This window comes from Schistocerca piceifrons, chromosome 4, assembly GCF_021461385.2.
Source record: "Schistocerca piceifrons isolate TAMUIC-IGC-003096 chromosome 4, iqSchPice1.1, whole genome shotgun sequence".
Classification (NCBI taxonomy): domain Eukaryota; kingdom Metazoa; phylum Arthropoda; class Insecta; order Orthoptera; family Acrididae; genus Schistocerca; species Schistocerca piceifrons.
The window spans coordinates 832,012,672-832,037,468 of record NC_060141.1 but is presented as its reverse complement, the minus strand read 5'-3'; the positions used below and the strand labels follow the sequence as shown (position 1 = coordinate 832,037,468).

At 46.5% G+C, this 24,797-nt stretch overlaps 1 protein-coding gene across 9 annotated transcripts in view; it reads left to right on the top strand.

Moving 5' to 3' along the window:
- The first annotated feature begins 444 nt into the window (after positions 1–444).
- The window catches only part of LOC124795129 (kinectin), a 357,860-nt gene continuing 333,507 nt past the window's right edge, over positions 445–24,797 (top strand). For 4 of the 9 annotated variants that reach the window (XM_047258998.1, XM_047258999.1, XM_047258995.1 and 1 more), the window contains exons 1-2: positions 446–1,193; positions 2,070–2,228. In XM_047258998.1, coding sequence (XP_047114954.1) covers positions 852–1,193; positions 2,070–2,228 — 501 coding nt within the window. In that variant the 5' untranslated portion in view covers positions 446–851. Of the gene's footprint in view, positions 1,194–2,069; positions 2,229–24,797 lie in introns of all 9 variants that reach the window. The other 5 variants (XM_047258994.1, XM_047259000.1, XM_047258993.1 and 2 more) reach the window with 3 other exon arrangements.

Here is a 24,797-nt window from a genome sequence, read left to right as displayed (position 1 = left end):
CTGTGTTCAAAGGATGTGTTTCGTAGCGAGTAACAGAGTGTAATCAAAGCATTTCTTATTGTAATATTTCTATTTTATTATTTCTTATACTAAGTTATTGTATAAAAAGTAGCAATAATATTTCTGAGAGATAGTCAATAGCTTATCGTCCTCTACCTTTAAGTATAACTAATTCTTTCAGATATCTGACACGTATTTCACTATAGAAACTTCTTTTACGTGTTAGATCTAGCGCCACAAATTAGTCATAAAAGACTTGATCACGCGCTCAAACACACAAAAATTACTTTTAGTGTATATCGTTTCTGTAAATCAATTTCACTTATTTTATCTGACTATCCTTCTAGCAACGTTTCTCTTATATCTTTGTATTAACCCTGGAAATACTATCGTTGGTTATGTTTCTAATGACGTTTTTGATTGGGTGAGACGCTTCAGGACGTGGCATTTCTTTCCTCACAAGTCTACCAATCAGCTGGTTGATTACAATTCGGATAGGCGTGTCTTTTGCGTTTACGCGTATACCTTTAATTTTAGCGATAGAGGTACACATTCATTCGCGTCGTCGTAATCGTAGAGAAGTGAGGTTAGATCATATGTAATAGTTGCGCCGTGTTTACAAACCAAATCTAGAACAGATTATACATTTTCCTGATAAACCATCGTCGCCTGCAAGTTGTACTGCAGAAATTGGTTTCCGTACTTTCGAAGACGTGGTGAGTCTTGTAAGTCGAACATCGGTTGTAAGGAGGAAGCTGACAAGGGAGAAAAGGGCTATCCTCAGCTGATAGTTAAAACAATACAATTCACAGTAAAACACTGAAGTTAATATTGCCAATCAGGAGCCAAAAATGGATTTATACTCCACTGCTATATGTTTTGGTGTGGCAATCGTGTCTGCAATAGTTGTGTATGTAGTGACTGTTTTCACAATGAAAGAAAAAACCTATGAAGAGGCAATAGCAGAACAGAGAAATATGCCAGAAGAGAAACTGCTTTTGGGCGGTAGTACCAAAGACAAAAACAAAGAGAAAAAGCAAAAGAAAGCTGTTAAAAAGGTGAAAGAAAAAACTGCTGAACGGGAGAAGACTGCCCATTCTGAAGCCCAGACAAAATGTTCTTCGCCATCTCAGAAAGTACACGTCGAATTTGGGAAGCCAGAAGCCGAAGTACTACACGAGGAGGTAACGCAGGTAAGACTTCTTTTGTGATTGCTAAACTACAAAGTGCTTTACGCTTGTTTGCACGCCGGACAAGTTTATAGAATCATTGAGAGGGAGATGACCATAATAGGGTTTTAGTTGCTTTTTTTGTGAAGGATATGTCTGTTTACGCAGGGCTGTCAAGCTCGTGAATTTTAGTTTTGGGGATTGCTAGCGCCATAAAATGCTTAGTGCTCAGGTGTACTACAAATAAGGCAACAGGGTCTTTTTACAAAAACAATCTGGATTACTTTGCTAAGCATGTTAAAAATCATTTGCAGTTAACTTTTTTAAGCTCAGGTAACAAATATTGAATGTGGACTATTTTAAGTGCAATTCACTACTGTGGCAAAAGATCCCATTTGTTGCTCTACTAGTAGGGTTTTGGTATTTCTGTTAATCATTGATATTGTTTACATGCTTTAGTTAATGTTGACTCAGGTGATTTGTACATTAGTGATTCAGAAAATATTTATGTCAAATTTTTCTGTTCCAAACATGAAGTAACTTTTGCCAATTATGGTTAGCAATATCTTCAATGTACACAATTCTCATCTCTTTCAACTAGAATAGTTTGCATATTGTATGAGAACCCAGGGAGATGTGTACTGTGGTACAGGAATCATTTTACTTGTATTCGTACTGTTAAACTGCATGCTCCTTTTGGGAATCATTTCGCCAATTGTTTGTGGTAGGCTCTTGTTGATGGAACTTCTTAATTCCTCAGGAGACTTGTTTTATAGCATAGTCATAAAAACAGTCACATCTCAAATGTCTTAGACATTCTTGCTTTTGTTTGTCTCATAGTGTCTCTTTGCTTGGGATGTGGGTATAAACATGACATAGCCAGATGTACTGTATTTGCAGGATGATAGTAAAAAGAAGAAAAAGGTGAAAGTGAAACCAATATTACTGAATAAGACTGAGCCTACAGTCGTAGCTGATGCAACTGTAGAACCAGTCGCTCAAAATCATTTTGAAGAAATTCTTCCAAAAGATGATCTCCTGCTTAAACTCAAAGGAAGTGTGAGTCACTATAAACTATTTGATGGCTTATGACATCCCTCAGCCTTTTGTTGTTAATTTTGCTGTGTGTCAATATTTGCATGTCTTGGTTCTGTTAATAACTATTCTGCTCTGTTTAAAAATATGTTGATAGGTGATGGGCTATCACTGCATTTAATAGTATCTGGCATGGTGTGGTTGTGTGTAACTTTTCCAATCACATTGCTTTTACTTTTATGAAAAATTGCACTTGTTTTGTGGAAGGAGAGCCATCTCACAATATAGTACAAATTTGTAGTGTTTATCAACAGAGTGTCAGCACCACTCACTACAAACACAGGTCAGATTCACAGCAGGATACCCCTGTATGTCACTAGTGTATCAGTGTGTGTGTCTGTGGGGGGGGGGGGGGGGGGTGTTTACACCACTTACGCATGGAGCAAGTACTGCAGGGTGAAGGAATAATATATTGGTCTATTATTTTCAGTTCCTTTCTCCTTATAGGTGGGGTCAGCTGTGATATTTTCAAATAACCTCTACCTATTCCATGTAATATACCAAGTGAGGCCCAGTGGTCATCACAGTAGACTAACATTCAGAGTGACAACAGTTCAAACTCCCATCCATCCAGATTTAGGTTTTCTGTGATTTCCCTAAATCACTTGAGGCAACTTCAAAACATTACTACTTAATAGGAAATACCAACCACCAGAACTGTTTATAACCTATAGGCACAGTGACAAAAATGTAAATTAAATAGCTAACATATGTACATATTTCAGGCCACTGATGATACCTTGCAGAAAATAAAGGTGAAACGCGTATGGCACTAAAATTGTGTTTTATTCAGTTGCTGTCAGACGGTCCATAAGTAAAAAAATTATCAATAAACCGTAATATTACATGCAACTGAGGAAGACAGGACTACAAAAAGTTGGAGATGTCGATACAGCTATGTCAAGCATTCCCTGTCAACGTGTACAACAGGTTGAAGAAAATACATCTGAAACTCCATAAGACGATACAGCAAATAAAATTCAACAAAACATGCAAAAAGAAAGATTTAATTCCAAGTTACATTAATGTAAAGGTTAAAAACAGTTCTACAGTGGCACAAAAGTCGAAATCATTTGCAGAACGATATTGGTTACTACATGAAATTAAGATGCTCTATTTGAAAAAACAGCACCTAAACATGATGCTCTGAGACTCGTCTAGAATTGGCAAAAAACCTAGGAAACGCCGCAGTTTTCATGGCACTAGTAGAAAAAACTGAACACAGCACATACACAGCAATGAAACATTTACAAAACAAACATAAACAGAAGATAATGAAACTAACAGTAAAAAAGACGCAAAAATACATTAACATTTTAAATGTGAAACCACATGAACACATTCCATCCACGCTTAGTTAACCTAACAGAGACAGAACTACATGAAAATGAAACAATGCTCTTGGAAAAAGGTTTGAAACACTGCACCAATAGCAAAGTAAACAATCATTACATAGAAAATCTCATAGTAGAAATTGAGCATCGAGTGACATTATACTGAGTGCAGTATCCGAAAATTACCTCGAGCAATTAAACAGAGAACCGACTCGTGGAGATAACATCTTGGACCTACTGATAACAAACAGACCCTAACTTTTCGACTCTGTATGTGCAGAACAGGGAATCAGTGATCATAAGGCCGTTGCAGCATCCCTAAATATGGAAGTTAATAGGAATATAAAAAAAGGGAGGAAGGTTTATCTGTTTAGCAAGAGTAATAGAAGGCAGATTTCAGACTACCTATCAGATCAAAACGAAAATTTCTGTTCCGACACTGACAATGTTGAGTGTTTATGGAAAAAGTTCAAGGCAATCGTAAAATGCATTTTAGACAGGTACGTGCCGAGTAAAACTGTGAGGGACGGGAAAAACCCACCGTGGTACAACAACAAAGTTAGGAAACTACTGCGAAAGCAAAGAGAGCTCCACTCCAAGTTTAAATGCAGCCAAAACCTCTCAGGCAAACAGAAGCTAAACGATGTCAAAGTTAGCGTAAGGAGGGCTATGCGTGAAGCATTCAGTGAATTCGAAAGTAAAATTCTATGTGCCGACTTGACATAAAATCCTAGGAAGTTCTGGTCTTACGTTAAATCAGTAAGTGGCTCGAAACAGCATGTCCAGACACTCCGGGATGATGATGGCATTGAAACAGAGGATTACTCGCATAAAGCTGAAATACTAAACACCTTTTTCCAAAGCTGTTTCACAGAGGAAGACCCCCCCCTGCGGGTCCGGGGATTAGAATAGGCCCGCGGTATTCCTGCCTGTCGTAAGAGGCGACTAAAAGGAGTCCATCCCCCTCACGGGGGTAGTTAGCGCCTGCGTCCGGAGACGGACGGTTCCACGACCTATCATCGTGGTCCTTTTGGTTTTTTACTTCTCGTTTCTTCCTTCCTTTTGTTGGTTCCTTTCTTTGCTCTTCTCCACCTCACTGTCTTCCTTACTCTTTCCCTTGCCTTCTCATTGCCTTCTTCTCCTTGCCTTCTCATTGCCTTCTTCTCCTTGCCTTCTCATTGCCTTCTTCTCCTTGCCTTCTTATTGCCTTCTTCCCCTTGCCTTCTCATTGCCTTCTTCCCCTTGCCTTCTCTGGTCTCCGCCTCGGCGTTTGAGACAGTCTGTCCTCTTTCTCCCTCTCTCTCTTCTTTTTCCTCTTCTTCCTTCCTCCCTGTGCGTGCCTGAAGGCCGACCCACACGTTCGCACGCGTAGCCGGTGACGGGGTAACGCGTAAGTCCCCGCCCTGGGTAGACATGTAAGGCACGCGCGTACCCCCTGGTAAAGGCCAGGCCCGGGGAGGGGTGATTGCCTGAGCTGATACCTTCTGACCATGCCGATTGGTCCCTCCGTCTGTTTCTCGGGAGGTGTGACCTGAGGTGTAAACATTCACCTAAGGCGGGAGTGCCCTCTGAGAGGGTCCCCACAAGGAAGGAGCGCGCCATCGGAGGCGCTGGCAATCATGGGGGATTCCTCCGCAATGGATTCTACTCCATCTCTTTCGACTTTGACCCAAAAACGGAAACGTGACCAGCCAACAGTGACAAAAGTACTACCGCCTGCCCCACAGTTCCTCGTAGTTTCCCGATCTGAGGACGGAAAGGATTTTTCCTCTGTCAACCCTTTCGTTATTCAGAAAGGCGTAGATGCCATAGCCGGATCTGTCAAATCCTGTACCAGGTTGCGTAACGGCACCTTATTACTAGAAACTGAGAGTGCCTTTCAGGCACAAAAACTGCTTCGGGCCACCCTCCTGTACACGTTCCCTGTCCGGGTGGAGGCCCACCGAACTTTGAATTCGTCTCGTGGTGTAGTCTATACTAGCTCCCTCGACGGATTGACTGACGAGGAGCTTCAATCATTCCTCGCTGAGCAGGGCGTGACGGCTGTCCATAGGGTCATGAAAAAGGTCAACAATGACCTTGTACCGACCCGGACAATTTTCTTGACCTTCGATAGTGTTAAGCTGCCATCGCGCATCAAGGCGGGCTACGAGGTTATTTCTGTTCGCCCCTATATCCCGACACCTACGCGCTGCTACCAGTGTCAGCGTTTCAATCACACTCGACAGTCTTGTTCCAATGCGGCTAAATGTGTCACCTGTGGCAGGGATGCCCATGAGGGTGACTGTCCACCTCCGTCTCCTCGTTGTGTGAACTGTCAGGGTGACCATGCCGCATCCTCCCGCGACTGTCCTGTCTATAAGGAAGAACGCTGTATTCAGGAAATTCGGGTCAAAGAGAAAGTGTCCACCTCGGCTGCTCGCAAGCTATTAGCTAGTAGGAAGCCCACGCTGCTCCCAGCGGGGAAATACAGTACTGTCCTCGCCTCTCCTCGGACTACCCGGGAGGTAGCAACCCAGACATGCGATCTGACCTTCAGCACCACGGTCGTCCGTTCGGCCAGTGCTAAGATCGCGCGGTCGACGTCTCCTCTTCCTCCCATCACCCCACAGACACGAGCACCTTCCTCAGCTTCTGCTAAGACGAAGACACCGAAGTCAGATGCACGGGCCTTCAAGAAGGAACCATCCCGTGCAGACTTCCTCCGTACCTCGACCTCCCAGCCTTCGACTGGTACTTCCACTACACGTCCTTCCAAAAAGGCGCATAGGAAGCACAGTTCTCCTTCCCCGCCACGGCGCATTCCTTCTCTTGCGCCACCCAGCGGCTGCCGCCCCAGGCCGTCATCCGTTTCGCCTGGCCGCACCACTGGTCGCCGTACATCTGGCCGTTCACTGGCGGAGGAAGCTCCCCCTCCCGGCCATCCTCCCGAGATGGCCGATGACCCTATAGACCCAATGGACGATGACTGTCCGCCTACTGATAGCGGCGGCAGTGCTCGCTCGAAGCCAGGCCCTAAGCGGCCTTCGAGGTGACCACTTCTCTCATCTTTCTTTCCTTACGATGGCACTTATTCACTGGAATATTCGCAGCATTCGCTCCAACCGAGAGGACTTGAAGTTGCTGCTCCGCTTGCACCGTCCGCTTGTCGTAGCCCTCCAGGAAACGAAGCTACGCCCATGCGATCAAATTGCCTTGGCACACTACACCTCTATGCGTTTTGACCTACCCTCTGTGGTAGGTATCCCAGCTCATGGAGGGGTTATGTTGCTGGTCCGGGATGATATTTACTATGATCCCATCACGTTGCACACCGGCCTGCAGGCAGTTGCCATCCGCATTACTCTTCCCACTTTTACGTTTTCCTTTTGTACCGTTTACACTCCATCGTCATCTGCCGTTACCAGGGCAGACGTGATGCAACTTATTGCTCAGCTACCTGCACCATTTTTGTTAACTGGAGACTTCAATGCCCACCATCCCCTTTGGGGCTCTCCAGCATCCTGCCCGAGGGGCTCCTTGTTAGCAGACCTTTTCAACCAGCTCGATCTTGTCTGCCTCAATACTGGCGCCCCTACTTTTCTTTCGGACACATCTCACACCTATTCCCATTTAGACCTCTCTATATGTACTCCCCAACTTGCACGCCGGTTTGAGTGGTATGCACTTTCTGATACATATTCGAGCGACCACTTCCCGTGTGTTATCCATCTCCTGCAGCATACCCCCTCTCCGTGCTTCTCTAATTGGACCATTTCCAAGGCAGACTGGGGGCTCTTCTCTTCCAGGGCGACCTTTCAGGATCAAACCTTTACAAGCTGCGATCGTCAGGTCGCACACCTCACGGAAGTCATTCTCACTGCTGCTGAATATTCCATCCCTCACCCTCCTTCTTCTCCACGTCGCGTACCGGTCCCCTGGTGGACCGCAGCATGTAGAGACGCTTTACGTGCTCGTCGACGTGCTTTACGCACTTTTAAACGCCACCCTACAGTGGCGAATTGTATCAATTATAAACGATTACGTGCTCAGTGTCGTCGTATTATCAAAGAAAGCAAGAAAGCCAGCTGGGCTGCTTTCACAAGCACCTTCAACAGTTTTACTCCTTCTTCTGTTGTCTGGGGTAGCCTGCGCCGGCTATCTGGCACTAAGGTCCACTCACCAGTTTCTGGCTTGAAGGTCGCGAATGACGTCCTTGTGGCCCCTGAGGCTGTCTCCAATGCCTTCGGCCGCTTTTTCGCAGAGGTTTCGAGCTCCGCTCATTACCACCCTGCCTTCCTCCCCCGCAAACAGGCAGAGGAGGCTAGACCACCTAACTTCCGCTCCTCGAATTGTGAAAGTTATAATGCCCCATTCACCATGCGGGAACTCGAAAACGCACTTGGCCGATCACGGTCCTCTGCTCCAGGGCCAGATTCTATTCATATTCAGATGCTGAAGAACCTTTCTCCTGCGGGTAAAGGTTTTCTTCTTCGTACATACAATCGCATCTGGATTGAGGGACATGTTCCCGCATGTTGGCGCGAGTCTACTGTTGTCCCGATTCCTAAGCCGGGGAAGGACAAGCACTTGCCTTCCAGTTATCGACCCATCTCGCTTACCAGCTGTGTCTGTAAAGTGATGGAGAGAATGGTTAACTCCCGTTTGGTTTGGCTGCTCGAGTCTCGACGCCTACTTACCAATGTACAATGTGGATTTCGTAGGCGCCGCTCTGCTGTTGACCATCTGGTTACTTTGTCGACCTTCATTATGAATAACTTCTTGCGGAAGCGCCCAACCGCGGCTGTGTTCTTTGATTTGGAGAAGGCTTACGACACCTGTTGGAAGGCGGGCATTCTCCGCACCATGCATACATGGGGCCTTCGCGGTCGCCTCCCTCTTTTTATTCGTTCCTTTTTAATGGATCGACAGTTCAGGGTACGTGTGGGTTCTGTCCTGTCCGACACCTTTCGCCAGGAGAATGGGGTGCCACAGGGCTCAGTTTTGAGCGTCGCTCTCTTCGCCATCGCGATCAATCCAATAATGGATTGCCTCCCAGCTGATGTATCAGGCTCCCTTTTCGTGGACGATTTTACCATCTATTGCAGCGCGCAGTGTACACGTGTCCTGGAGCGCTGTCTTCAGCGTTCTCTTGACCGTCTTTACTCCTGGAGTGTCGCCAATGGCTTCCGTTTTTCTGCCGAGAAGACGGTCTGTATTAACTTCTGGCGATACAAAGAGTTTCTCCCACCGTCCTTACGACTCGGTCCCGTTGCTCTCCCAATCGTGGAGACAACCAAATTTTTAGGCCTTACATTTGACAGGAAACTTAGCTGGTCTCCACATGTGTCATATTTGGCCGCCCGTTGTACCCGTTCTTTAAATGTCCTCCGTGTTCTCAGTGGTCTGTCGTGGGGAGCGGATCGAACCGTCCTACTTCGTCTATATCGGTCGATCGTCCGCTCCAAGCTGGATTATGGGAGCTTCGTATACTCCTCTGCACGGCCATCCATCTTACGCCGCCTCAACTCCATACAACATCGGGGTTTACGACTTGCGATCGGAGCATTTTATACCAGTCCCGTAGAGAGTCTTCATGCTGACGCTGGCGAATTGCCACTCACCTACCGGCGCGATATACTGCTTTGTCGGTATGCCTGTCGGCTACTGTCAATGCCCGACCATCCGTCTTATCGTTCCTTTTTTGACGACTCTCTTGACCGTCACTACGGGTTGTATGTCTCTGCCCTGCTACCCCCTGGAGTTCGCTTTCGTCGCCTCCTTCAACACCTTACTTTTTCCCTCCCTGCAACCTTTCGAGTGGGCGAGAGCCGCACGCCACCTTGGCTCCAGGCTCAGGTCCGCGTTCACCTTGACCTCAGCTCGCTCCCAAAAGAGGTCACCCCCGGTTCGGTCTACCACTCCCGTTTTTTGGAACTTCGTTCGAAGTTCATCGACATGACTTTCATTTATACAGATGGCTCTAAGACCAATGACGGGGTCGGGTGTTCCTTTATTGTCGAGGCACAAAGTTTCAAATACCGGCTCCATGGCCATTGTTCGGTCTTCACAGCTGAGCTCTTTGCCCTCTACCAGGCTGTTCTTTACATCTGCCGCCACCGACATTCTGCTTATGTCATCTGCTCAGATTCCCTGAGCGCCATCCAGAGCCTCAGTGATCCGTACCCAGTTCACCCTTTCGTACACCGGATCCAACGCTGTCTTCAGCAGCTGGTGGACGTCGGTTCTCCAGTTAGCTTTATGTGGGTTCCGGGCCATGTCGGTATCCCTGGGAACGAAGCTGCAGATGCCGCGGCCAAGGCTGCGGTCCTCCAGCCTCGAACAGCTTCTTGTTGCGTCCCTTCGTCCGATTTTAGCAGGGTGATTTGTCGGCGCATCTTATCTCTGTGGCATGCCGATTGGGCTGCACTTACCGACAACAAGCTTCGGGCCTTAAAACCTCTTCCCGTGGCTTGGACGTCCTCCTCACGCCCTTCTCGGCGGGAGGAGGTCGTTTTAGCCCGGTTAAGAATTGGACACTGCCGGTTCAGCCATCGCCATCTGCTGACGGCTGCGCCGGCGCCGTTCTGCCCATGTGGGCACTTGCTGACGGTTAGACACATTTTAATGTCCTGTCCAGATCTTAACACACTGCGCCTCGATCTTAACCTGCCAAATACCTTAGATGCCATTTTAGCGGATGACCCACGAGCAGCTGCTCGTGTTCTTCGTTTTATCAATTTGACACACCTCGCTAAGGACATTTGATGGTGCTGTTTTTTAATCCTATGCCTGTCAGTCTGTCTTTTATCGTGTTTTCCCTTTTAGTTGTTGTGGTCAACTTGTGCCTCGCGGTGCATTCTTAGAGTAGTCAGGGCGCTAATGACCATTGAAGTTGTGCGCCCTAAAACCAAAAAAAAAAAAAAAAAACAGAGGAAGACCGCACTGCAGTTCCTTCTCTAAATCCTCGCACAAACGAAAAAATGGCTGACATCGAAATAAGTGTCCAAGGAATAGAAAAGCAACTGGAATCACTCAATAGAGGAAAGTCCACTGGACCTGACGGGATACCAATTCGATTCTACACAGAGTACGCGAAAGAACTTGCCCCCCTTCTAACAGCCGTGTACCGCAAGTCTCTAGAGGAACGGAAGGTTCCAAATGATTGGAAAAGAGCACAGATAGTCCCAGTCTTCAAGAAGGGTCGTCGAGCAGATGCGCGAAACTATAGACCTATATCTCTGACGTCGATCTGTTGTAGAATTTTAGAACATGTTTTTTGCTCGCGTATCATGTCGTTTTTGGAAACCCAGAATCTACTCTGTAGGAATCAACATGGATTCCGGAAACAGCGATCGTGAGAGACCCAACTCGCTTTATTTGTTCATGAAACCCAGAAAATATTAGATACAGGCTCCCAGATAGATGCTATTTTTCTTGACTTCCGGAAGGCGTTAGATACAGTTCCGCACTGTCGCCTGATAAACAAAGTAAGAGCCTACGGAATATCAGACCAGCTGTGTGGCTGGATTGAAGAGTTTTTAGCAAACAGAACACAGCATGTTGTTATCAATGGAGAGACGTCTACAGACGTTAAAGTAACCTCTGGCGTGCCACAGGGGAGTGTTATGGGACCATTGCTTTTCACAATATATATAAATGACCTAGTAGATAGTGTCGGAAGTTCCATGCGGCTTTTCGCGGATGATGCTGTAGTATACAGAGAAGTTGCAGCATTAGAAAATTGTAGCGAAATGCAGGAAGATCTGCAGCAGATAGGCACTTGGTGCAGGGAGTGGCAACTGACCCTTAGCATAGACAAATGTAATGTATTGCGAATACATAGAAAGAAGGATCCTTTATTGTATGATTATATGATAGCGGAACAAACACTGGTAGCAGTTACTTCTGTAAAATATCTGGGAGTATGCGTGCGGAACGATTTGAAGTGGAATGATCATATAAAATTAATTGTTGGTAAGGCGGGTACCAGGTTGAGATTCATTGGGAGAGTGCTTAGAAAATGTAGTCCATCAACAAAGGAGGTGGCTTACAAAACACTCGTTCGACCTATACTTGAGTATTGCTCATCAGTGTGGGATCCATACCAGATCGGTCTGACGGAGGAGATAGAGAAGATCCAAAGAAGAGCGGCACGTTTCGTCACAGGGTTATTTGGTAACCGTGATAGCGTTACGGAGATGTTTAATAAACTCAAGTGGCAGACTCTGCAAGAGAGGCGCTCTGCATCGCGGTGTAGCTCGCTCGCCAGGTTTCGAGAGGGTGCGTTTCTGGATGAGGTATCGAATATATTGCTTCCCCCTACTTATACCTCCCGAGGAGATCACGAATGTAAAATTAGAGAGATTAGAGCGCGCACGGAGGCTTTCAGACAGTCGTTCTTCCCGCGAACCATACACGACTGGAACAGGAAAGGGAGGTAATGACAGTGGCACGTAAAGTGCCCTCTGCCACACACCGTTGGGTGGCTTGCGGAGTATAAATGTAGATGTAGATGTAGAACACATCTGTACATGTGAAGAACAACAAAATAATTGTGAAATAAACATAGGGCTGACAAGAGAACTAGTAAAAGAAGAAATAAAAGGCATAATAAAACAAACACAGCAGACACACAATAAGAACAACCAAACAGAAGCAGCCACGATGAAGAGGTTAAAACAAAAGTTAACAAACAATAACATTTTAATAACAAGAGCAGACGAGGGAAATGTAACAGTACTCATGGATAAAGAGCAATACATCACAAAAACCAAGGAATACATAAACACCAATGCCATACAAAAACTTAAGTCAGATCCAACTACACGATTCCAGGCAAATGTGAAATGAACACTGAAAAACATTGAACACACACACACACACACAGACAAACAGAAATACTACTGAACACAGAAAAACCCACAAGCACCAACACTCCGCAGTCAACCAAAAGTACATAAAGACGGAATGCCAATGAGAGCTGTTGTCAACTTCAAGAAAGCCCCAACATACCGCATAGCCAAACACGTCTAAAAGTTCCCCCCAGGGGGTCCACAACTCTTTTGTGGACACGTGCGTAGCGAGCACGGGACCCCGAGCTAATGTGGCCCTCCTTCCTTTCTGGGCTGCATACCTTCCCTTTCCGCATCCTTCCCCGTCCCCCATCTTCGCCCCCCCCCCCCCCCCTCCCCTCACCTCTGGCTCTTTCCTTCCCTTTCTCCCCCTCTGAGAGTATGGGTTGTGCCTACATCCGGAGACGGACGCTCGAAACTGTTACAAATTCCTTGCTTTCTACATTTGCAAGTCTTCGTCCTTCCTCTGTCCTTCTCTTTTCCTTCCCTCCTCTCTTTGCCCTTTTCTCCGCTGTGGCGTTTGAGACCCCTCTTCTTTCCTTTCCCTTTCTCCTTTTTTTCCTCCCTGTGCGTGTCTGAAGGCCGACCCACGCATTTCCATGCGTAGCCGGTGACGGGGTAACGCGTAATTCCCCGCCCCGGGTAGACAGGTAGGACACGTAAGTACCCCCTGGTAACGGCCAGGCCCAGGGAGGGGTGATTACCCGAGCTGATACCTTCCGAAAGTGCCGATTGGTCCCTCCGTCTGTTTGTCGGGAGGTGTGACCTGAGGTGTGAACAATCACCTAAGGTGGGAGTGCCCTCAGAGAGGGCCCCAACAAGGAAGGAGCGCGCCATCGGAGACGCCGGTAATCATGGGGGATTCTTCCGCAATGGTTTCCTCACCTTCCACTATGTCTGCTCACAAACGTAAGTTCACTGAGTCTCAGCCACAGACAGTTCTTCCATCGTTGCCACAGTTCCTTGTTGTTTCTCGGTCTGACTTCTCCACGGTCAACCCTTTCATTATTCAGAAAGGTGTCGATGCAATTGCAGGTCCTGTAAAGTCTTGTTCCAGATTACGGAATGGCACCCTGTTGTTAGAAACAGTCAGTGCCCTCCAGGCACAAAAATTGCTGCGTACTTCTCTGCTCCACACCTTCCCTGTCCGGGTGGAACCGCACCGTACCTTAAATTCCTCGCGTGGAGTCGTTTATACACGCTCCCTCGATGGATTGTCTGACGAAGAAATTCAGCACTACCTGTCTGACCAGGGCGTAACGGCTGTTCGTAGTGTTATGAAAAGGGTTGACACGAACATCATTCCAACCCGCACTGTCTTCTTGACATTTGACAAAGTTCAACTCCCATCGAAAGTCAAAGCAGGCTATGAGATAATTTCCGTTCGCCCTTACGTCCCAAACCCTACACGTTGCTATCATGTCAACGGTTCAATCACACCAGCCAGTCCTGTTCCAATCCGGCCAAATGTGTTACGTGTGGCAAGGATGCCCATGAGGGTGCTTGTCCACCTCCATCCCCTCGCTGCATCAACTGTATGGGTGACCACGCTGCTTCCTCTCGAGATTGCCCCGTTTTTAAGGACGAAAAGCTCATCCAGGAAATAAGAGTGAAGGAAAAGGTGTTGACCTTTGCTGCTCGAAAATTATTCGCCAGTCGACAGCCCACCGTGCCTCAGACAGGAAAATACAGCACTGTCCTTGCTTCTCCTCGGCCAACAAAGGAGGCGGCCATGCAGACTTTAGACCTCACCTTTAGTGCCACGGTCGTCAGATCGGCCAGCGCAAAGATCGCCCGTTCAACCTCACCACTTTCGCCTGCCCACTCCATGGCTCACCCTTCGTCGGGCTCTGCTAAATCTCGAGCCCAAAAGTCAGACACCAAGACTTCGAAAAAAGAGCATACTCGTGAAGAGTTTTTACGTACCGCAACTTCCCAACCATCGGTTCCTCCTTCGTCTAAACATCATACTTCCAAGAAGGCTACAAAGAAACCCAGTTCCTCTCCTTCTCCGCCAAGGCGTGTCCCATCTACAGCACCACCTGGCGGAAATCGCCCTCGGCCGTCTTCTGTGTCGCCGAGGCGCACTGCTGGTGGCCGGTCAACCGGCCATCGCTGGTGGCAGGAGCTGCTCCTGACCAACCTATGGATCAGGATCTTCTGCCTTCGGCTGACTGCCATTCCATGCTGTCGGTCGCAAGCTCTGAGCAGTCGTTGAGTTGACAGCACCCTTGGTCACATTCCTCCATTTTCTGTTCACCCTATGTCCATTCCCCACTGGAATATCCGCGGTATTCGAGCAAATCGGGATGAATTGTCGATCCTCTTACGATCCTACTCGCCGGCCATCTTCTGTCTTCAGGAAACAAAGCTGCGTCCCCATGACCGCTTTGTTTTCCCTCATTTTCAGTCCGTCCGATATTATCTCCCCTCTGTTGAAGGCACTCCAGCACATGGAGGACTCATGATTCTTCTCCGTGAAACTCTCCATTATTACCCAATCCCTTTAAACACTTCCTTCCAAGCTGTCGCCGTCCATCTTTCCCTTTCCGGATACACGTTCTCTCTTTGTACTGTATACATTCCATCGTCCACACCAATGGCACGAGCTGATCTCCTTCATCTTCTTGGTCAGCTTCCACCCCCCTATTTGCTGGTTGGGGACTTCAATGCCCACCACCCGCTTTGGGGATCTCCACATCCTTGTCCACGTGGCTCACTATTGCTCGACGTCTTCCACCAAGTGGATCTAGTTTGCCTCAACACTGGGGTCCCTACATTTTTATCTGCCTCCACGACAAATTTATCTCATTTGGACCTTGCGGTCGGTACTGTTCCGCTAGCTCGGCGCTTCGAATGGTTCGCCCTTGATGATACACACTCGAGTGACCACTTTCCATGTGTCCCTAGACTGCAGCCTCAACTGCCATACATGCCCAAGCTGATTGGACACTTTTTTCGTCTCTAACGACATTCGATGACCGTCACTTTCCCAGCGTCGACGATGAGGTCACCCATATTACCGATGTTATTCTTACAGCTGCGGAACATTCAATACCACGCACCTCCGAATTGCCCCGGCGTCCCCCAGTTCCTTCGTGGAACGAGGCGTGCCGTGACGCAATACGTGAGCGGCGACGTGCTCTCCGCGTTTTCTGCCACCATCCTACTTTGACCAACTGTATCCACTATAAGCAGTTCTGTGCACGATGCCGTCGTGTCATCCGCGATAGCAAGAAGGCAAGCTGGAAATTCTTTATTAGCTCATTTAACACCTTCACTCCCTCCTCGGAAGTTTGGAGTCGGCTTCGACGGTTCTCAGGCGCGCCTAGTTTCACCCCGGTCTCTGGGCTCACTGTCGCGCATGATACATTCGTGGACCCCGTCGCAATTTCTAACTCGTTGGGGCAGCACTTTGCTGAGATTTCGAGCTCTTCAAATTACCCGGCAGCGTTTCTCCTGAAGAAACGTGCAGCGGAAGTGCAACCTCTTGCTTTCTCCTCTCAAAATCGCGAAAGCTACAATACTGTTTTCTCCATGCGGGAACTCCAACATGCACTCTCTTCTTCTCGCTCCTCTGCCCCAGGACCGGATGGTATCCACGTCCAAATGTTGCTGCATTTATCAACCCATAGTCTGCGTTACCTCCACCTTTATAATCGAATTTGGACCGACAGTACTTTTCCCAGACGATGGTGGGAAGCTACCGTCGTTCCTGGTCCGAAACCTGGAAAGGAGAAACATGTCCCCTCTAGCTATCGCCCCATTTCTCTCACGAGTAGTGTATGTAAGGTTTTGGAGCGTATGGTGAATTGCCGTTTAGCTTGATGGCTGGAGTCCCAAAGTCTTTTAACACCTGCCCAATGCGGATTCCGAAAGCATCGTTCTGCAGTTGACCATCTTGTTGCTCTCTCCACTTATATCATGAACAATTTTCTCCGGAAACGCCAAACAGTAGCAATATTTTTTGATCTAGAGAGAGGATACGATACCTGTTGGAGGACAGGCATCCTCTGCACACTGTTCTCTTGGGGCTTTCGAGGTCGGCTACCCCTTTTTCTTCGCGAATTTATGGGATAGCGCACATTTAGGGTGCGGGTGAACACTACTCTCTCCCGTACTTTCTCCCAAGAAAACGGGGTACCCCAGGGCTCCGTGCTGAGTGTTGGATTGATGGCAATAGCAAGCAGTACAATTATGGATTGTCTCCTTCCTGATGTCTCGGGCTCCCTCTTTGTGGGCGATTTTGCGATCTACTACAGCTCTCAACGGACCAGCCTTCTTGAACGACATCTTCAATGATGTCTCGATCGCCTCCACTCTTGGAGCATCGACACCGGCTTCAGTTTCTCTCCCAGTAAGACCGTTTGTGTTAATTTTTGGCGACGTAAGGAGTTTCTTCCGCCCTCCTTACATCTAGGACCTGTCAACCTTCCGTTTCAGACGTCGCTAAATTCTTGGGTCTTATGTTTGACAGAAAACTGTGCTGGTCCTCCCATGTTTCCTATCTTTCGGCTCGCTGTCTGCGATCCCTTAACACCCTTCGTGTCCTGAATGGTACCTCCTGGGGAGCAGACCGAGTGGTCCTTCTCCGCCTCTATCGCGCCTTAGTGCACTCGAAATTGGACTATGGAAGCATAGTCTGCTCCTCTGCTCGGCCGTCTATTCTTCGGCGTCTCGACTCTATCCACCATCGTGGATTACGTTTAGTGTCTGGAGCTTTTTACTCTAGCCCTGTGGAAAGCCTTTATGCTGAGACTGCTGAACCTCCGCTGTCCAATCGGCGAGCAGTCCTTTTGAGTCGTTATGCTAGCCATCTGTCTTCCATGCCTCCTAATCCAGCACATGACCTTTTTTTCGACACCTCCTTTGATGTAGGGTATGCAGGCCGCCCCTCCTCCCTGCTACCACCGGGAGTCCGCTTCCGTCAACTGCTCCATTCTCTTTCCTTCCGCTTTCCTAAAACCTTCTTGACAACTTTGGGTACAGCACCGCCTTGGCTCCGTCCCCGGATCTGCCTGCTCCGTGACCTTTGTCGATTTCCCAAGGATGGTACCCTCCTTCACTTGTTTATCGTCGGGCGTTTGCTGCTCTGTGCACAACTGACGGACGCCACATTTATTTACACCGACGGCTCGAAAACATCGTTAGGTGTAGGGAGTGCCTATATTGTTGGCGACACCCCAAATCACTTGCGGCTTCCCGACCAGTGTTCGGTTTATACTGCGGAGCTTTATGCTGTTCTCCAGGCTGTCCACTACATCCGCCGCCATCAGCGGATACAGTACGTTATCTGCTCAGATTCTCTCAGCTCTCTCCTCAGTCTCCAAGCTCTTTATCCTGTGCACCCTCTGGTCCACCGGATTCAGGACTGTCTGCGCTTGCTCCACCTGGGGGGGGCGTCTCGGTGGCGTTCCTCTGGCTCCCGGGACACGTTGGTATCTGTGGAAATGAGGCGGCCGATATTGCAGCCAAAGCTGCAGTCTCTCTTCTTCGGCCAGCTATTCAATCAATCCCCTTTGCCGATCTACGGAGCGTTTTATGTCGTCGTGTTGTTCATTTATGGCACGCGCATTGGTCGACACTTCCCCATAATAAATTGCGGGACGTGAAAGCTCTTCCTTGTGCTTGGACCTCTTCCTCCCGAACGCGTCGTCGGGAGGAGGTAATTTTAACTTGACTCCGGATAGGGCACTGTCTTTTTAGCCATCGACATCTTTTAAGCGGCGATCCTCCCCCACTCTGTCCCCACTGCTCTCAGCTGTGGACGGTAAGACACCTTTTAATTGAGTGCCCCCTATTTTAATCCGTTACACTCCCGTCTACAGCTATCGCCTGATATATCGTCGATTTTAGCAGATGACACGCGCTCAGCCGACCGCGTTCTCCAGTTTATTAGTGCCAGTGAAATGACGTCAGTCATTTGAAGCTTTTTTTTGGGGACAACCAACCCCTTTCTGTAGTGGATTTTTAAACCTTCCTTCTGCTTTTAGTTTCTCCAATTTTGACTTTCGTTCCCATTGCTGCTGGTTTTCAATTTCGGTTTTTTACTGTTTCCTAAGTCACGGACCGGGTGCTAATGACCATAGAAGTTTTGCGCGCCCCCCCCCCCCCCCCCAAAAAAAAAAAAAAAAAAAAAAAAAAAAAAAAAAAAAAAAAAAAAAAAAAGGGGAACAGTGATAAACACAGGAAACCTAATACAAAACATACAGAACATACAGGTACCACACACAGCATCACTGATTTCATTCGATATAGAAAATATGTATACCTCCATCCCTATCACAGAAACAATAGAAATCATAGAACAAAATCTCTCATCCCACAGCAACCTCACCACAGACGTAATAAAGGAAATAACATATATGCTCAGACTGACAACCGAACAAAACTATTTTCAGTTTGAGAAAGAATATTATCTACCAACTGATGGACTGCCTATGGGATCCCCAATATCAGGAACACTAGCAAACATTTTCATCAGTCACCTAGAAAATCAGATTTTGAAAAGATAACCACAAATGAAAGTTTCAAAATCATATATTGGTACAGATATGTGGATGACATTATTTGTCTGGTAGATGAGCCAAGTGAAAAAATAGATGAACTCCATTCAGAAATAAACAAAGCTCATCAGAACATAAAATTCACACTTGAAAAAGAAAAAGAAAATCAAATAAATTTTCTTCACATTACAATTAAAAAAGAAAATGGCAAACATACATTTAACATCTTTAGAAAACCAACAGCCACAGACACAATAATACATTCCACATCCAACCACCCCCACAGCCAAAAACTTGCAGCACTAAGACACATGTTACATAGATTAAACAGAATCCCACTCAGCAAGAGAAACTATGAACAAGAAATGAGTACAATCATACAAATAGCTAGTAACAATGGGTATGACACACATGTGGTACACAGGCTCAATCAAAAAGTAAAAACACAAATACAAAACAAACACAACATTCCCAGAATACAAATGAACTCACAAGCTGAAAAATTACACACACACACAATGACAACACCACACAGAAAAGAACCAGATGGTACACCATGACCTACACACATAAACTAACACACAAGAGTTGCAAACATCCTAAAGAGACAGGGTTTCAAAATAGCACATAAGCCTGGGCAAACCCTTCAATCACACTTAAGCCAGCCAGCTACCACGAGGGACAAATTCCAACAATCAGGAATATATAAACTTGAATGTCAAAGTTGTGATGCAGTATACGTAGGCATGACATGCAGGAATTCTGAAACAAGATACAAAGAACATATCAGATGTTGGAAGTATGAAACAAACCATTCCACATTTGCAGAGCATTTAAAACACTATAACCATCATCCTACAAACATGGAAGAAGAAACGAAAATAATGAAAATAAGCAACCATGACAAACATCTTATACAAATGCAAGAAAACTTCCACATCCAGAAAGCCATAGCAGAAAACAAAAATGTGATAAATGAACAAACTCACATCAGCACAGGCTCCCTACTACACTTAGTAAAGGAAATGATGACATAAAACCAAAAGACTCTTCCCCACACCATTTGGACTCTCTCTCTCTCTCTCTCTCTCTCTCTCTCTCTCTCTCTCTCTCTCTCTCTCTCTCTCACACACACACACACACACACACACACACACACACACACACACACACACAGCCAAAAAAAAATATATATATATATATATATATATATATATATATACACACACCACCATTATACAGACGCAAGCACGCACACACACACACACACACACACACACACACACAGCGCACAAAAAAAAAATAATATCACACCAAAACACACACACACACACACACACACACACATATGCATACATGAACAGACCAGATACTTCAATAGTTACACTCGTAGGGTTGGCAATAACATTCGATCTTTGGCATAAACATTTGACAGTCGGCAACAGAAACCAAAACATTGCATTCAAGTGGAAAAAACCGCAAGTTGGCGTTCATAAGAAGAACAACAACACATAAAATGCAACAGGAGCGTAATATTTAAGAGATTGTCCACGCAACCTGTAAGTGCAGTTCAAAACATTACTACTTAATAGGAAATACCAACCACCAGAACTGTTTATAACCTATAGGCACAGTGACAAAACGTAAATTAAATAGCTAACATATGTACATATTTCAGGCCACTGATGATGCCTTGCAGAAAATAAAGGCGAAACGCGTATGGCACTAAAATTGTGTTTTATTCAGTTGCTGTCAGATGGTCCATAAGTAAAAAAATTATCAATATACCGCACTTGAGGCAAATTCTGCAATTATGCTTTCAGAGGCCACAGCTCACTGCCTCCCTTAATCTGAACTCACGCTCTGTCCCTGGTGGTGTTGTCAACAGGATGTTAAACAGTAGTCTTCTTTCCTTCTTTATTCTGTCTACTAGTGAGTGCCCGCTGAGGGAAGGGTGAAATGCACAGTGTAGCGCTTCCTGGTTATATCATTTTGGAAAAAAAATATTTGGCCCTAGCTTCTGCACTGTCCATGCTTGGTAATGCACAATGGACAAATACACTCCTGGAAATTGAAATAAGAACACCGTGAATTCATTGTACCCGGAAGGGGAAACTTTATTGACACATTCCTGGGGTCAGATACATCACATGATCACACTGACAGAACCACAGGCACATAGACACAGGCAACAGAGCATGCACAATGTCGGCACTAGTACAGTGTATATCCACCTTTCGCAGCAATGCAGGCTGCTATTCTCCCATGGAGACGATCGTAGAGATGCTGGATGTAGTCCTGTGGAACGGCTTGCCATGCCATTTCCACCTGGCACCTCAGTTGGACCAGCGTTCGTGCTGGACGTGCAGACCGCGTGAGACGACGCTTCATCCAGTCCCAAACATGCTCAATGGGGGACGGATCCGGAGATCTTGCTGGCCAGGGTAGTTGACCTTCTAGAGCACGTTGGGTGGCACGGGATACATGCGGACGTGCATTGTCCTGTTGGAACAGCAAGTTCCCTTGCCGGTCTAGGAATGGTAGAACGATGGGTTCGATGACGGTTTGGATGTACCGTGCACTATTCAGTGTCCCCTCGACGATCACCAGTGGTGTACGGCCAGTGTAGGAGATCGCTCCCCACACCATGATGCCGGGTGTTGGCCCTGTGTGCCTCGGTCGTATGCAGTCCTGATTGTGGCGCTCACCTGCACGGCGCCAAACACGCATACGACCATCATTGGCACCAAGGCAGAAGCGACTCTCATCGCTGAAGACGACACGTCTCCATTCGTCCCTCCATTCACGCCTGACGCGACACCACTGGAGGCGGGCTGCACGATGTTGGGGCGTGAGCGGAAGACGGCCTAACGGTGTGCGGGACCGTAGCCCAGCTTCATGGAGACGGTTGCGAATGGTCCTCGCCGATACCCCAGGAGCAACAGTGTCCCTAATTTGCTGGGAAGTGGCGGTGCGGTCCCCTACGGCACTGCGTAGGATCCTACGGTCTTGGCGTGCATCCGTGCGTCGCTGCGGTCCAGTCCCAGGTCGACGGGCACGTGCACCTTCCGCCGACCACTGGCGACAACATCGATGTACTGTGGAGACCTCACGCCCCACGTGTTGAGCAATTCGGCGGTACATCCACCCGGCCTCCCGCATGCCCACTATACGCCCTCGCTCAAAGTCCGTCAACTGCACATACGGTTCACGTCCACGCTGTCGCGGCATGCTACCAGTGTTAAAGACTGCGATGGAGCTCCGTATGCCACGGCAAACTGGCTGACACTGACGGCGGCGGTGCACAAATGCTGCGCAGCTAGCGCCATTCGACGGCCAACACCGCGGTTCCTGGTGTGTCCACTGTGCCGTGCGTGTGATCATTGCTTGTACAGCGCTCTCGCAGTGTCCGGAGCAAGTATGGTGGGTCTGACACACCGGTGTCAATGTGTTCTTTTTTCCATTTCCAGGAGTGTATATTCAACATAATTCGGACATTTTTCATATACCTTACAAATTTCAAGATATTGAAGGTTCTTAATAGATTATTATTTGGCCCCTTGCAGACTATTTGGTGCATTTTTTATCTAGCAAGATATTACTCAGCTAATAGGTTACCCACAACATAAATAAATTAACACTTAATAGGTCAAGGTAAATATGGGTGCAAAGATCTAGTGAGTCATTGTCTTGTTCATAGTAATTTGAATCCTATTGGAATAGTTTTAGAGCTAGTCTAATAGTAAAGGTATGTCACTACATATTTGAATTGGGAAATGTAGGAAATGATATCTTGAATCTTGGCTCCACTGTGAATTGAGGTATTGTATCGGATGGGGATTCTATCAGCTTCACCTTCTTAAGAGCCACCTTTCACACATTGTGATGCATGCTGCTAGTGATGTACACAATATCCCAACTGGGCATTCAAAGTGTATAAAAGCTTAATTTGTTCCCAGGATGAAGGTAGGAAACAAGGTACTGGCAGAATTGAAGCTGTGAGAACGGGTCGTGAGTTGTGCTTGGGTAGCTCAGATGGTAGAACACTTGCCTGCGAAAGGCGAAAGTCCTGAGTTCGAGTCTCTGTCCAGCACACAGTTTTAATCTGCCAGGAAGTTGCTTAAATTTTTGCTGAAATTTACCATTTACACTGTGGTATTTATAGTACATCCCATCTTATTCACTTTGAGGGAGGTGGACCAGTTGATAGCACACTGGACTCGCATTTGATAGGGTGGCGGTTCATATCATCTGCCCACGTAGTTTCAGGTCACCCTCAATTAAACTATTCCAGCTTGAGTGCCCAGCGGTGGGCAGGTGTGGGTAAGAGGCTGGTGCGCAGGCAACCAGACTGGAGCCTGTTCAGTATTTCTACACTGGCTGCGCACACATGGACAAGGGTGATTACTGCTTGCACAGAATGTGTTTAATAGGTCAGCCTTGCGAGCAGCTGTGCCTGCTGCCTCCGAGCTAACTAAGGGACAGTGTCGTAGTGGCCTATCCTAAATCACTTGAGGCAAATGCTGAAATGATTCCTTTAAAAGGGAGGTGGCAGATTTCCATCCCCGGCATTGGAACTTGTATCGTTTTCTCATGTGCATGTTGATGTGTGCAGACTCAGTGTATTGATTGCCATTGTGTGCTATCCTATTCCTTTGTTTTTAGAGTGAGATGAATATGTGAGTTCTCTGTATATTTTTCAGTGGATGTCCGCAGTGGAGGTGTGATGTTTCACTCAACACTATTAATGCTGATCTTCTGCATACTTGAATATATTCAATCATTTAATCTCGTAGAGGCTTTCTGATTAATAATAATTCATGTCATATAAGAGTAGTGAGATTCCATAATAGCTGCTTGATGTGTGCAGTGTGGTAGACCATTTTGTTTCACATATTAACTGCATGTTTTGAGAATCTGCATTATTTATATGTTCATTTAGTTAAAATTTTTACTTAAATGGTTGATACTTTTTACTGGCATTTTATATCGTTTGTGTTTCATGAAGTCTGTCCTGTATTACTATTGATCTTAAGTTTATTGTGATATTAGCACTAACTTTTATATTGGATTATAATTGTCATTTTAGAGCTTTAGAGGACTATTCCATTAGTTAATTCAGCACCATAAACAGTTATCAGCTGCAATCCTGCCAATTATTATAAACGTGCTTCAAAATTATTCAACTACAGTTGTGTGTAGGCAACATAACACTGGGATGTATGCACTTTAACTCTAAAGTAACATAAATAACATGTATATCTACTAAATGGACAGTCATTTCCCACATTCACACTTGTAAAAGTAGAAAATTCATTAGCTTCATGTAGGCCTACATGGATTGCTTAAAGGGGAAAAAGTATGAGGAATCAGCACTGTTCATGATTTAAGCAGAAAATTGACAGGTGTGATGGATCCAGCAATACTCGCAGGGTCCCATAATGTTGATTTTACATAGTAAGTTAAGTCTGTGGCCCAGATGAACTGTCTAAACAAACAGTGGCTTTTTTTGAGTAGTACTCTACTGTTTGTTCCTCCCAGACACACTTCACAATCTGACTCAAAGTAATCTGAAGCTCTTGATTTGGTCCAAGACCTGAGCTTTTCTCAAATCATAGGTTACTGCCCATATACATATGACTGCTCGTCATATATGTAGTGCACAACAAATGTAGAGCCCCATAAATTACAAATCCTTTATGGCTGGTATAATAAATACCACTACAGTGTGTTACTTTGGGCATTGTATAATTTTGATTGAGAGGTGGTCGGTGTTCTCAGGACTCTGTTACTGTAAGCCGCGTGCTTGCATCAGATGTTGCCATTTAGTGTGTCAGAGGACCATTGTGTAAAGCCCCA